The 14,669-nt window shown below is 48.1% G+C and overlaps 1 protein-coding gene across 1 annotated transcript in view; it reads right to left on the bottom strand.

Annotated features, from left to right (window-relative positions):
• Positions 1–319: 319 nt before the first annotated feature.
• STARD8 (StAR related lipid transfer domain containing 8) overlaps positions 320–14,669 on the bottom strand; it is a 22,478-nt gene continuing 8,128 nt past the window's right edge. Inside the window, exons 4-12 of the mRNA XM_029283482.1 lie at positions 13,813–13,986; positions 12,381–12,540; positions 10,945–11,143; positions 7,107–7,317; positions 5,849–5,963; positions 4,802–5,026; positions 2,460–2,677; positions 1,508–1,684; positions 320–437 (exon numbers count right to left, since the gene is read on the bottom strand). Of these exons, the coding sequence (XP_029139315.1) occupies positions 320–437; positions 1,508–1,684; positions 2,460–2,677; positions 4,802–5,026; positions 5,849–5,963; positions 7,107–7,317; positions 10,945–11,143; positions 12,381–12,540; positions 13,813–13,986 (1,597 nt within the window). The remainder of the gene's footprint in view (positions 438–1,507; positions 1,685–2,459; positions 2,678–4,801; positions 5,027–5,848; positions 5,964–7,106; positions 7,318–10,944; positions 11,144–12,380; positions 12,541–13,812; positions 13,987–14,669) is intronic.

Here is a 14,669-nt window from a genome sequence, read left to right on the forward strand (position 1 = left end):
AAACTGAGAACCCCAAAGCAGGCAGGAGCTCAGGAGCTCCTTCACAATTGTGTCTTTTAGTAAACAGTGTTCAAAGAATTCTTCTAACCCTGGAGATAATTTATGGAGAAGTAACCACTAGTATAAAGCTTAACCTCTGGATCATGTTGCTGAATCATAAAACAGGAACGGTAGGGAGACTTGGATCTCATATTCCTTGAAACGAAGAAGCAAAGGGAAATTAAAGGGTGGAAGGTGCATTCCAGGAAGCAAAGGCTCAGTTCCAACATTGTGCTCCAAAAAGATTCCAACTTGAAGTCTACCCATCTGGTGGCATCCTTCAGATCTTGGTTTCTGGTCCACAGGGATTGAACACTGGGAAAGAATCGCGAATCCTGGCCAGCTCCATAGCACAGAGATGGCCAAAGACCTTGTTGTACCACTCTGGAGACCTCCCTCTAGAAGTGCAAAAAGCAGGGAATTAGCAACAGAATAACAGAGATGGAAAAGGTCTTGGAGGTCTTCTAGTCCAACCCATGTCAAGCAGGAGACCCTATACCATTTCAGACAAATGGCTGTCCAATCTCTTCTTAAAAGCCTCCAGTGATGGAGCACACAAACGTTTTGAAAGCAAGCCGTTCCACTAATTAATTTTTCTAACTGTGAGGAAATTTCTCCTTAATTCTAGTTTGCTTCTCTCCTTGATTTGTTTCCATCCGTTGCTTCTTCTCCTGCCTTCAGGTGCTTTGGAGAATAGCTTGACCCCCTCTTCCTCGTGGCAACCCCTGAGGTATTGGAACACTGCTATTCTGTCTCGTCCTTCTTTTCACTTGACTAGACTTACCCAATTCCTGCAACTGTTCTTCATGTTTTAGGCTCTAGCCCTCTAATCATCTTTGTTGCTTTTCTCTGCACTCCTTCTAGAGTCTCAACACTCAGGCCAAGAGCTCCCTTTGTGCAACCATAAATGGAATCCAGAATCCAAACAAACTCAATCATCTGGAACCTCAGAAGCAATCTGGGGTGGGAGGAGGTGAGGTTGGGTTTTATCCTTTACAGCACAAGCAGAAACAAAATACTGAAAGAGGAAATCCAAGCTTACCACAATTCAGTTAAGTTGCAAAATCCTGGCCTTGCTTTGAATATTTGTGCACAGCAAGATTTTCACATATTTCAAGATTTGATTGAAAAGCAACAGATTTAGTTGAAGGAATTTTCTCTCTCTGTGGTGGAAACAATATTCCCCAATCTGTTGCTCTCAACACTCAACTTCAATAATAGCTAGCCAGTGTAGGAATTACGGCAGTGTAACCAGCACATCTGGACAGCAGCAGCCTGGAGAAGTCCTGTTAGACCTACAGTGATATTCCCACCCTTTGGACTGAGAAATTCTCTTGTCATGGCTAAGAAATTGGAACGGTCTTGGCTTGTTGTGTTGCTGAAGGCCAAACCCTTTTATGGGGGTAGAGGTCAAAGGGATGCCCACCTCCCTGCCATTAAACGTAGGACAGCTGGCTTGAATTCTTACCGGAGATCAGTTTGGCAGATGTGTGTCACCTTGGAGTGTCCTGTTCCGCAAGGCTCCATCAGGTACTGGGAGGTGAGCACCGTGGCCCTGACTCCAAATTCCAGTGGCAACTTTTGATGCTCCAAAGAGAAGGAGACCAGGAGGCAACCCCCACGGGGTAAGTCTGTCTGCCATGACCTAGAAAAGTGATCTTGGCTCAGGTATGTCTAAAGTCGTCTGCTCCTTCCCGTCTCCAGAGGCTACCTAATCAAGCAACTGATGGGAGAGCTGTTGGGATCCTCGGGGCAAGAACAGGCCCTGGGTAGAAGCCAGGTGGCTGGCTTTAGACTCAGAGGACAGACAGAACCCGAGAAAGGCTAGAATTATTGCAAGCACTAAATTTATTTGAAAGTCAAGTACAATGTTAGGAGTCTTTGCTCCAGTCTGGATATTAAAGAGTCACCTTTCCAACTGACACTGAAGCTCTGATTCTAACTTTCAATCAACCTGGCTAGAGCATGGTCACCACTTATCGCTGGGTGCAATTCTGAACTGATAGGGAAAAAAGAAGGGCTTTGTTTCCAGAGAGAAACAGACTTAAGTAGCAAATTAAAAAACTAAGTGGGCAGATGAGAGCTGGGACACCATGTGAGGAGCCCAAACTATGTGGAGCTGCCAGAGAGAGAAGGAGGAGCCTAGGACTGTATCTCACAGCCACTTCTAATTGCTACAGTCCAAAATCGAGATAAGTGGCATGCAGGAAATGTTGCATGAGGCAGCAAAGGAAGGCTACACGACGAAGGCCAGGAACGCTCCGCTGCTTCCCAAAGGCTGAGGGCTTCAGCAAAATGGCCTCCTCAACTCCAGCTAAAAAGATCTAGGCAAAGGATTAGTGCAGAAAGCGACGGGATCAGAGAGCCGGAGATGGGACACCATGTTTGTTTATGGAGATTTCCTCTCTAGAGTTCCTCACCTGAGAACCACAAAGTCCCGCCGTGGGTGCGGAGCCATGCTGTCGGTCACATAATGGTATACTTCGGTGTTCTTGTCCAGAGCCTCCACCACATGGCCCTGCAGCAGGTCCTCGTCCCAAAAGTGCCGCTCCCTGAGAATCCGCTTGAGCACCAGGTGAGGGGATGCGGCCACTTCGGTGGAGACCTTCCAGAGCCGCAGGGGATGCCCATCCTCCACCTGCATATTACAAAGACGTTATTGCTTAGGGCCAGGTCGTGCCCAGGTGGCAGAGTCTCCCCATCATCCATTCCCTGAAGGCCACCATCCTTCATGCTACATCCCTTAGAAGGAGGGCCTTCTCTACCATTGCCCCAACCTTTGTAACATCTGGCCCCAGAGGTGAGGCAGCCCCCACCTTCAGCCTTCTAGAAGTGTGTTAAGACTGGCTCTGCCAATGAGCAGGGGGCAGCTGGGGGCTTGAGGGTCTCCTCTGCCTTGTCGCCCTTACAGCATTTTTAACTCTGAATTTCAGTTTTACCTTGTGAGCTTTAACTTCTTGTTTTAATTCCATTTTATATTTTTATTATGTTGTTGTAAACCACCCAGCATAGACAGTAAGTAAGTAAGTAAGTAAGTAAGTAAGTAAGTAAGTAAGTAAGTAAGTAAGAAAGAAAGAAAGAAAGAAAGAAAGAAAGAAAGAAAGAAAGAAAGAAAGAAAGAAAGAAAGAAAGATCCCTATAAAGATTTCTAGACTCGAAACAATGTCCAGCTCTTGATTAGAAAGAGGGAACTTTCATTTTCTCTGCATTTCTCTACCATTCCAGAAACAAGACATCTTTTGGTCCATCTTTTCTTGTTACACATTGAGGGTCTGTTAGATAAGATACCAAGTTTGGAAATAAATGAATACACATATGCCCACATCAGGCATCTACCAAGCCAATCTCTGCATTTACTTACTCCAAGAACTGGGTTCCTCTTAATTGGGAACTACAAACAGAGAATGCCCGTGTCTACCAACTTTACGAAGCCCCCACCATCCCAGCAAGGGCCTGCGTGTGTCCTGCAGGTTCTAGGCAGCTGGGGCAAAGAGGGCCTCCTGGCACAAGTTATTTCACCCTCTTGACTCCACCTGGACTGGGATGGAGCACCTGTGCGTGAAGGTGGAGCATCCTGATTTACAGTCCTTCCACCATACAGCCATTCGAATCCACCAGGCTGGGCTCAGCTCAGACATGGAGGCCCACCATGAGCAGCTGGCTCTAGAGTTACTGGACGAATCACTGCCTGAGGACAGTTGGGGGCCTGTCCTCCAGAGGAAGAGCTGCTGTCAGCCTCAGAAGATGAGATGTCCAAGCTGCTGCCTCCCCCGGCACAAGGGCTGGCCGCACAGAGAAGAGAGCAGAGCAAAGGGCTCTGCCGGGATCCTCGTGAGAAAGGAGCCCTCCTCAGAGGAGCAATGCTGCTCCTGCCTCTCCTTAAGCAGAGCGGCAGACCTGAGCCTCTCTGCTGGAAAGAGCCATGCGCCAACCCAGACTCTTGACTTCTGAATCCTGCGCTTTCACTCCCAGGCAAGCCAATGAAGCTTCTGGGGTGTGCTGACCCTCAGACCTCCCCTGGCCCCTCTTTGGCTGCTGCTTTGGACTTGGAGATCTGGGGTCTCTGGTAAGGCAGTCTTGTGAGGACCTGTTTCCCTTTTGTAGGTTGTGCTGATGCTCTCCCTGTCACTGAGAACTTGTCTCAAAAAGACCAACAGTGAAGGTTTCAATCGCCTCTTGTGTGGGTTTGTGAGTGTTTGGCCTGGGACAGGACAAAGGCGGATTCAGCCTATGTGAATACTCAGAACACGTTGGCTGCCCTGGGCCAGATTGTTTGAGGGTGCCACCTCCTGCAGTGTGAAGGCTGGCATTTTTAGAATGATTTGGAAGGAGAAGGCGGCACTGGCACCCCTCAGCTTTGGCACCCTGGGCCAGTGTGTGTACTCAGCCTCAGCTGCTGCTGGGAGCATCCTCCCTTTCAGTGAGGGTTGCGTTTTCTGCTGTCCCCCAGCCCCACTTCAGTTGGGGTGCAGGGAAACCCCTCTTTCTTCTCTTTTACAATGGCAACGAGGAAGGGGATGGTCAAGAAGGAATTTTCCACTGCGGCCGAAACCAAGAGCCAAAGAAGATGTTGGCCTTGGCATTAAAAGTTACCAAAAGATGCATTTTTGCCTACCAATGAATGATGAAATAACAGGAAATCATTCTAAGACAGACACACAATTATCCTGGATGGCTACCTTGAAACATAGTCTAATGGTGGCCCAGGGGCCACATCAGACGTTCCGAGAGCAGCTCTAAGGCTTCCCTTGGCCCCTCTTACCTTCTTGCATGAGAGCTCCGTGTGGGGGGGGGCAAGCATGCTGGTCCAGCCTTTGAAGCGTTCGGATGACTCCTTCAGCAGGCCTCGAATGCTGGCCTCCAAGACTGGGTGGGAATCCTGGATTTCTCTTTCCAGGTTTTGCTTCCTCAGCTCCGGTAAGGAGAGTGGCTGAGCATCAGCCAGCAGGTAGGAGTTGCTGAGCTGCAGTATCATATCATGGGGAATCTGGAGAAAGGAAGAGGATCCTTTGAGTGGCTCTGCCACTGAGGACGAACCTCTGCTTGCACCCAACAGCAGAACTCTCCCTGTCCAGACAGACTCTTCCGGTGCTCCCTATTTTTGCTAGAGGATGGGGATGGTGGATGCTGGGAAAAGTGGAAGGAAAGAGAAGAGGACGATCAGCAGCAAGAGGGCGGGATTCCGTTACGTTGGCATCGGGGACACCATTGGAAGACTTGAAGGACCAAGCTAGGGATAGATCGTTTTGGAGAAAATACACATTTGTGATTGCTAAGAGATGACAACTTGACAGAATGTGTTTGATTACATAAAGCTCTTTATGTTGATTTGCTATCTTAATTATACTCTTATTTTGTATGGTTCTGGTTTTCTTTTAATTTTACTGTAAACCATTCTACAAACTGAAGTTGAAAGCAGTAGAAAAGTGTATTTGAAATAGTAATAACCTAAAAATCACCTGAGACAATCTGGAACCCTCCTTGCAACATCCAGAACTCCTTTTAGGCCCTACTTATATCAGCCCTTTAACGTGGAGCAGAGAAGAAATCCAACCAATCATATTATAGATCAATACTACTTTTATTGTATAGCTTTAGTAGCAGAATCTTTCAAGCGGGAAAGCACTCGCCCCTCCCTCCCATTATCTGTGTGAGAACTTGGGGCAAGCTCAGTCCTCTTTATCTGACCACTCCCCTTGGCAGGGACTCTTCCTCCTGCCCCGCAAGGTCAAGGCTGCTGCAGCTGGCTGGAATGCTGGGAGCTCCAGGCCCCCCTCCTGCGCGAAAGAGCAACGAAAGGCTGTGGTACCTGGAACAGCTTCTTGCAGTTGGCAATCATGTGGGAGAGGCCTTGGGTGGCAGCCATGTTTTCATTCAGGTCTTTCTGCTCTGGTTTCCCCACAGTGCCCCTCCTGTGAACTGACCTGTCAGGTGGACAAAGAGAAGTCAGCATCGCCTGCGCTCCTGCCCCGGCCCTTCTAGCCACAGGCGGCAACGAGGGCAGCTCAGGGGAAGCTCTCTTCTTCCAGGTTTGGCCCCGAGGCCTGACAAGGCGAGGATGGCACCTCCACCAGTGTCACAAGCAGATGGGACCTGCGTCAATGCCTACCACCACTTTTTAATCTTATTCTTCCAGGATTCTAAGTGTTTTACCTAAGAAAAAGTCTGATAACCCCCATTAACTTATAACTATGATAAATGTCAGTTGGCCTCATTAAGATTGTGCAGTTATGGATTTCTGATTTTAATTCATATCAAAAATTATTAATACACATTCAGGCGGCCTTTCAACATAAGTCTCTCAAATAATATCTTTTCTTTTTCTCTCTCTTTTAGAAATATAAATATATATATATATATATATACACTGCAACAACGGAGAATGGGGTCTAGGACAACTTGCCATGGCCATTTCACCGTGGCCATCTTGCCTTGATCAACTTACCGTGGGATGACTTGCTGTGGGAAATCCACACGGGATAACTCAACACGATAAATGTTATCCGCCACTCTTTCTTCGACATTATTTCTATTTTTGTCAATAGAAATAATATCGAAGAAACAGTGGCGGATAATATTTATCACATTGATTTATCCTGCGTGGAATTGTCCCAGGGTGAGTTGGCTGCGGCAAAATGGCCGCAATGAGTTGGCTATGGTGAGTTATCCCATTCTGTGGAAAATGGCATGCAATAGCATGAATTTTACTTATTCGCTTTATAAACTGTTTCTTTTGATCGTACAGCCTCCAAAGACTGGTGCTGGGTGGATAATAGTAGAAAGTGAGGGTTTATTTTAAAATCATAGAGTAAGAGAGAATTGTAAATGTACTCGTATTTGCTGCAAAGGAAATGGAAAGCTTCCTTCCTTCCTTCCTTCCTTCCTTCCTTCCTTCCTTCCTTCTACAACTTTGATAAAAATCTACTTTAAAAAAAAAGACTAATGCCTTGCTGCAGTTCTGAAGTAGTGACTCTCTGCCATCTTGAAAGCGCCATCAGCCTGGGGTTTGAGCATCAGGTGACCAAGAGCAAAGAGATCTGACCTGCAGCTGGGAGATATCACCTCACCTTGGAGAAGTGCTCTCTTTCTTGGAGACATTGAGGTGAAAAATGGAGGGAGCTAAGCACACAGCCAGGTTTCCCACTGTCATCTGGTTCTCCTCGGAAGAGGCAACATCGCTGAGAAAATAGAGCAGCGTCTGCAAAACCTCCCGGTTCTCATCCGGCATTAACACGATGGCGGCTTGGACAGCTTGCAGCCTCTGCTCTTTGGGCACAACTGGAAAGTTCAAGAAAGAAACGTCAGTGTCTGAGCTGTGGGGGACTGAATACTAACAGCAGCAGGGACTCTGCCCCCTGTGTCAGCTCTGCAGGGGAAACAGAGGCCCGGCCCTACTCAGTCCTGCTCTGCTCTTCAGATCAGGACTTCCCATCCCTCCCTATGAGAAGACATTCCATTTCTGCTTCTGGTTTCTGAGACTGGGCCCAGCTTACTGGCAGATCTTTCATCCTACTGAGTATAGCTTAAAAATAAAAAAGCTGTTTCCAATTCTTAATATTAATTAATTAATTCAGTACTTTATTGATTAGCCCTTGTGCCATATCAAGGCGCAGAGTTCCAAACACATGTTTATACTAAAATGCAGTAAAAACAATTTAAAATGGAATTGGTTAAAATACAATTTAAAATAAAACAGAAATAAAATACAATTTAACCAATTCTTAACACATTTTGATGAGATACAAGCCAGAGCCCAGCCAGAGCCTTTTGGCCCTACGATTAACAATCGTGGTCCAGCTGCATATATCTAGGTGTGAGGTGTGTGTGCCCATAGAAGTAGGCCTACTCCCCCTTCATAATACCAAACACACACATGAAGTCCCTGAAAATGAAGGGAGCTTGCAGTGACAAGGTCAATAGGGCTGGAGTCTGACAACTGTGGAAGAAACCACCAATCATCTAGAACAGGGCTTTTCAACCGGTGGTACGCGTACCACTGGTGGTACGCGACCACCTGGCTGGTGGTACGCGGCATTGCCTTCCTCCTCCCTCCTCCGCTCCTTCCTAGCTCACTTGTTTGTGGAAAACATGCTGCTTGGCGGCAGTCTGCACAAATCCTACTGAACATGCCCTGCAGGGGAGGCGTGAAGAGCGCAGGTGCAGAGCAAGGCCCCGCCCTCCCCAGGGACTCATTGTGCAGCAACCGGATTGACTTCTTCTGGCGCACGCAGGTCAGCGGGATCTGTATTGCCCTTCCCCTCCCTCTTCTTACTGACGCGCACTAGGCAAAGCCAACAGAGGGAGGGAGAAATGCGCCCACCTGACTCTCCCCCCCCACACACTGTTTCGCAGCATTTAACCCTTCCCCCATTTCCACCACGGCCGGCCTGCCCGCCCGCCCGCCAGGTTGAAAAGCCCTGGCTTAAAGTCTGAAACAGCCGGGCTCTTGGCTGACTGATTGCCTTTCTCCCCCCCCCCATCTTTTCTACAAACCGGGAATCGTGGCTTAGTGGGGGCCTGGAGTGGGTCTTGGGATGCCCGTGCGCCCCTTGGATCAGACAAGCGAGCGGGGCTGATCTCTTCCTGCTAGGGAAAGCTGGAGAAGCTAGGAGAAAGTCAATTATAAGAGGGGGGGGAGTCACTTCTTCATTTAAGGCAGTTTTGGAAAAGTAACTTTTGCTGGAAAGGAAAGCAGGGTTTTTTCCCCCCTTTTCTTGGATCGCCTTCTTTGCTTGGCCCTCTGTTGCCTGTATCGCAGGCTTAAAGTCTGAAACAGCCGGGCTCTTGGCTAACTTCGCCTTTCTTCCCCCCCCCCTCATCTTTTCGGGAGATGCGCCTTTGCAGCGGGTTTCCCCTTCCGTTAATTATCGGAGGTTTGAAAGGCAAGCTGCTCCCGGAGCGTAAAAGTAGAGGGCTCTCCGACTCTCTGCTTCAGGGGGAAAATGTAGGGGGAAAATGACTGGGAGAAGTAGCCGGTTCGTAACGTACGTGCCTGAAAACGGGAGGTGAACCGGCCACATCCCCGCCCTGCCTGTGCGCTCTCCTCTGCCTGTGCGCGCACAGGCAGGACCGTGATGTGTTGCTGCCTGCCAAAAACAGGCTGCGGTCTGGGCGGCGTAGCACAGGACGAAGGAACCAGGAAGGAAGGAAAGGATGGATGGAAGGAAGGAAGGGACAATGGGAGCTGCATCGCTGCAGCCTTCCAGTCCCGTGAGCGTCTTTCGGCTGTGCTCCAGGCCTCGCATTCATCAGCTGTTCAGCGGCCGAGAGACAGAGCCTTTCAGCTTCAGGCCGCTTCATCGGCCCTTGCCTCCCTGCCTCGGCCTCCCGCCCATCAGCTGTTCGGCGGCTAAGAGTAGGAGCCACTCAGCTGTTGGTCGGGACGCATCCACGCTGCCAGGTAGAACAGTGCTGGCCGCTGGTCTCCTTTGCCACCCCGCATGTCGTCCTGGACCCCTCCCCCGCCCGTTCATGTCGAGCCCGCGGGGGCTTGACAGGGAGAGAGGGAGGGAAGGAAGGAGGAAGGGACAAAGGGAGATGAAGGAAAGGAAGGAAGGAAGGGACAATGGGAGAGAGGGAGGGAAGGAAGGAAGGCACCCGCTCCAGTCTCATCCCCCTCCACCAGAGACCCACGGATTCCACCCCCCACAGGCACCCTGCAACCTGAGTGATCAGCTGGCCACGCCCCCCGCCATTAATCACATGACCCTGGGACACTGTGAACTTCGTAAGTATGAATCAGTTGCCAAGCATCCGAATGTAAATCACAAGACCCTGGGGATGCTGCAACAGTCATAAGTGTGAAAAATGGTCATAATTCGCTTGTAACTTCAAACAGTCACTAAGCGAATTGTTGTAAGTCGAGGACTACCTGTACTTTCTCATTTTTTCCTTTTTTTGGTCAAGTTTTTGATACCTTGCTGGGCGAGTGGTGGTACTTGGATATTGCCTTATCCGAAAAGTGGTACAATGGGTGAAAAGGTTGAAAAGCCCTGATCTAGAACAGGGGTCCCCAACCCCTGGTCCAAGGCCTGTTGGGAACTGGGCTGGGCAAGCAGTGGGCAAGTGCACAAAGCTTCATTTGCGCATGTACAGGATTTAGATTACATGCTCAACCCCCCCCCCCACTGCAGCCACTGTCCCCACAGCCGCTGGCAGTCCATGGAGCCAGAAAGATTGGGGACCACTGATCTAGAAGCTTCCTGGGAAGTGGAGAAAACTGTTCAATGAGACATCTTTGTCTGTGTAGGAGAAGAGCTGGGGAGGGGTGGAGTTAAATCATCTTCAGTTCAGAGTCCTTGCAGTCCCACTCCCAAGTCCAACCCCTCCTGAATTCCACTGACCCTTATCTGGCATGGAACTTTAGTGCTAAACTTTAGCTGACTAGGTTCTTGTGTATAGGCTTAAAGAAATCTTCTATGCTGCAACCTTATGAATGGTCCTGATTCTTTGCACCTGACAATCTGCAACCACTCAGCAGTTGATTAGGAGATTCCTAATGTCTATTTGGGGGAGAGGAGGCGGCAGTGGCACTTGCACTGGGCTGCACAAGCGGTCTCTTAAAACTATACGAAGTTACTATCACGTGGATGGTCAAAGGCTGTCATGGGCATTCACACAAATAGAAACAGTCCTGGTCAAGCACCATCATCGGATATCCATGGGGGGAAGAAAGCAGCACCAGAACCAGCAATATAGTTCTATGAATCAGAGTCCTAGCTGCAAAAAATACATAGGACACGCTGTTGCTGTGGACAGTCCCTACAAGATATGGAACAACCTTTTAGCCAATCTTATTTGTCCATAGACATACTGACTCTAGCCCAATAGATGGTCAGCTAAAGTTCCATAACCATGGCCCTCCTCCTCCTCCTCCTCCTCCTCCTCCTCCTCCACCCTACTCACACTGGTATATCTGCAGAAATGTATCTGTCAGCTTGCTGGTGAAGACAGGCTCTGGGAGATCACGGAAGTACTGCTTCAACAGGTCAGCCACATCATAGGCTGATTGCCCTTCATAATTCACATAATCAGGAGAGGCTTCACTCCTTTGTCTGAGGACCTGGATCCGGGACTTTACACCAGATTTGCGAAAAATGCCAACCTGTGCAGGAAAGAGATATCAGGTAGGTGTACAGTCTCCAAGGTCCCTTCCAACTCTGTTATTCTGTCCTGTTCTGCTGAAGTCTGGTCTGGTCTGGTCTAGCACTATAGCAGATCCTTTATATGACTGCATAGGTCTTCCAAGGCCAACTGAAGCTCCCAGCTGCCATTTTTATTCTAGTCTCATATGTTTCAGACACCTTATTCAGAACAAAGCAACTATGTTGGCCACTGGTAGGAAAAAAATGTGAAACTCTAGACAGAGAAAATATATTAGTTAGGTCAAGAGAAAGTGATAGCTTGAGCTATATGTGAAGGAGGAACACAGAGTTACCTGCAAAAGTTTAGGCATCTCTGGTCAACCTGAATGGGTCAGTCATCCCCACATGCAGAGAAGGGGACCAAACCTCTGTAGGGCACAAACTTAAATAGCTTTTTTACACAGAGAAATGCTTCACATTTTACAACCTGATGTCCCTCACCCCTTTTGGATTGCAGCAACCATTAGTCAATGTGGCTGCAGGCAGGAACTCTGGAATTCCTCCTTCAAAATACGTGCATGAGGCTGTGGCTGCTTTAGAGCAGTGACTCATGACTGGTCCTCACACCCACGACCACTGCGATCCCCCCTTGCAACCCTCTGACAGGCAAAGTCAAAGGGAAGCCAGGTTCGCTCAACAACCGCATCACCAACCCAACAACTGCAGCAACCCACCCAACAACGGTGACAAGAAAGGTCGCAAAACGGGGCAAAAGCCACCTAGCAACTGTCTCACTTTGCAACAAAAATCTTGGTCTCAGTTGTGATCACCGGCTAAAAAGAAAGACCTTACGAAAAAAGAAACGCCAAGGAAATTAGAAATGAGTCCCATCCGGGGGGGGGGGGGGAAATCACACGTATATCAACAACTACAAAGACCCGTATTTCTTCTGCCTTCTGCTGTCTTTCCATCTCCCCATTTAACAATGCTAGCAAAATTAGTTTTCAGATAGGATCACCCATAAATCTCAGATGATCCAGACCACGCATCAGCAGCAAGTCTCGGCTCTGTTCTCCCACCCGCCTCTTCTCCTCTACCGTGTGGGAGCCTGTGCCCCATTATCTCAGGATTAGGCCTTCCTCTGTTTCCTTATGTCTTCCTTCCCACCTGGGTTGTCTTAGGCTCAGTGAGAAATGAGTGTGTGAGTGTGTGTGTGTGTGTGTGTGTGTGTGTGTGTGTGTGTGAATTTTTCCTCACCTGGTCCAGGCACCGGCTTCGGATATAGCGCATGGCCTGCTGGATGCTCTGGGGCAGGGGCTGCCCCGTCCTTTGGACACTGACAATCAAGGGGACTCCAAAGACCATCTTTCCCCTGTAGTTTGGGGGCTTGCTCCTCTTCATGAACTTGGGAACAGTCCTGTCGGAGAAGAGAGTGTGACTGCATAGGCCTGGCTGGGGAATTCTGAGAGCTGAAGTCCAGTTCTTAAAATTGCCAAGGTTGGACACCCTTGCTCTAGTGCTTAAAACATTTTCAATGTTATTTATCTTTTTAAATTTATTGCCCACCCAACTATTGCCCCATTTCTGCATAAATATGACCCAAAATATGATTTTTCCACATGTTTTAAAATGAAAGATATAGAACCCAGTTAAATAAATTGGTCAAAAACAAAATATGTTCATTTCTTTATTGAAAATTATCCAAAGCTACATATTTGTATGTGGCAAAAGTATGTGAACCTTTGCTTTCGGTAACTAAACATTTCTGATAAATGTTAACCAGTCCTTCACATTGGCTTGGAAAATTTTTAACTGATTCCTCCTTTATTTATTTTTTCATCAAATTTCTACACCACCCATCTCACTTAAGGAAATGAGTCCTGGAGAAGTCCTGTTTTGACAGGGCCACACAAGGTTCTCCACATCCAGCTGATGAAATAGAAAAATGATTGTCTCTAACCAAAAGAGCGCAATTGGGTCTCAAACAATTCTGGGGCTGTGTGGGGTTAAAATGCCCCTTTCCTAGTCCTTCGTTGTTAGGGTTTCCATGCCCACGTGACACACCAGCCCCTCATGCACCATGCGAACAGAGTTCAGTAATTCTCTGGGTCAAGATCTGAAAGAGTCAAATGACTTCTGTGCAACAACTGGAATATTCTGTGCTCTGCTCTAAAAAGGACATTAACCAACTGGAACCAGTTCAGAGAAGGGCTGCCAAAGTGGAAACCGCATTCTACCAGGAGTTGTTAAAAAGATCTAGGTCTGTTTAGTCTACAAATAGATAACTGAGAGGAGAGTCTGTAGAATCTTTAGAATAAGGAGTGAATTTACTGTATTTGCCCAGAGAACCAATAGTTGACACTATAGAGAAGTAGATTTACATATTATGAAGAATATATTAACAATAAACATCATGAGGTTGTCTCATGAGGTTATCTCATGAGATGGAGGGCTTCAAATCAAAGCTAGATCTGTCTAAAATTGTTCAGCAAATCCTGTTTCAAGGAAGGAGTCAGATCACAAAACCTCTGAGGTGCCTTCTAACTTGGCAATTCTATGAGCCACCTTGAACCACACAGAGGCCAAAATATATGGAACAGAAGCTCCCCCAGAGGGAGGACATGTCAATGCCATTGAGGTCCTGCTTTTCTTCAAGCCCCTCAAGATCCTCGTGTCCTCACGGACTTACCAGGCCCAGGACTGCTTGTGGGGAACGGAGAACTTCTCCACGATGGCTGTGAGGCGGAAAAGGGAGCACTTCTGGAGAAGGCTGAGCTGAGCTGCTGACTGGCAGCTGATCTCTAAGGAGGCCGAACTTAAGCTGGGCCGGTGGGAGTTCTGGAAACTGTGCCAGCGGAGTTTCCTGAGGTGGGACAAGGAGGAGAAAAGCAGTTGTTTGTTTATCTAATGAGCTGTTATATTTGCTTAGCAGTAGCACTTATCCTTATATACCGCTTCACAGTGCTTTAACGCCCTCTCTAAGACATTACAGAGTCAGCATCTTGCCCCCAATAATCTAGCTCCTCATTTTATGGACCTTAGGAGGATGGAAGGCTGAGTCAACCTTGAGCCGGATGGAACTGCTGAACTGCTGGATATAAAAGAGGGGGAGAGAAGAGAGGATATAAAAGGAGGAGGGGTGAGAAATTTGTTAAATGAGTTTTGCCCCATTTTATGACTTTTCTTGCCACAGTTGTTAAGTGAATCACTGCAGTAGTTAAATTAGTAACATGGTTGTTAAGTGAATCTGGTTTCCCCACTGACTTTGCTTGTCAGAAGGTCACAAAAGGGGATTACATAACCCTGGGACTATGTGACCGCCATAAATATGAATCAGTTGCGGAGATTTCCGGTGGGACGGCGCGCCGATGGCAGCTCTTTTCGGAGCTGTCCTCTTGGGAAGGCGTCAGAGCCAGCATGAACAGCGGTCAGCAGCTGTTCAGCGGCTTGGAACCTTGTGCCCCGGGAGAAGGGGTCGAGGTGAGTATTCCTGGATAGGAGTAGAGTCCCAAAAGCTCTCCCCTTTATTTTGGGAGAGCGGAATTG

This window comes from Protobothrops mucrosquamatus, unplaced genomic scaffold (genome assembly GCF_001527695.2).
Source record: "Protobothrops mucrosquamatus isolate PMUCROS unplaced genomic scaffold, P.Mucros_1.0 scaffold108, whole genome shotgun sequence".
Classification (NCBI taxonomy): Eukaryota; Metazoa; Chordata; class Lepidosauria; order Squamata; family Viperidae; genus Protobothrops; species Protobothrops mucrosquamatus.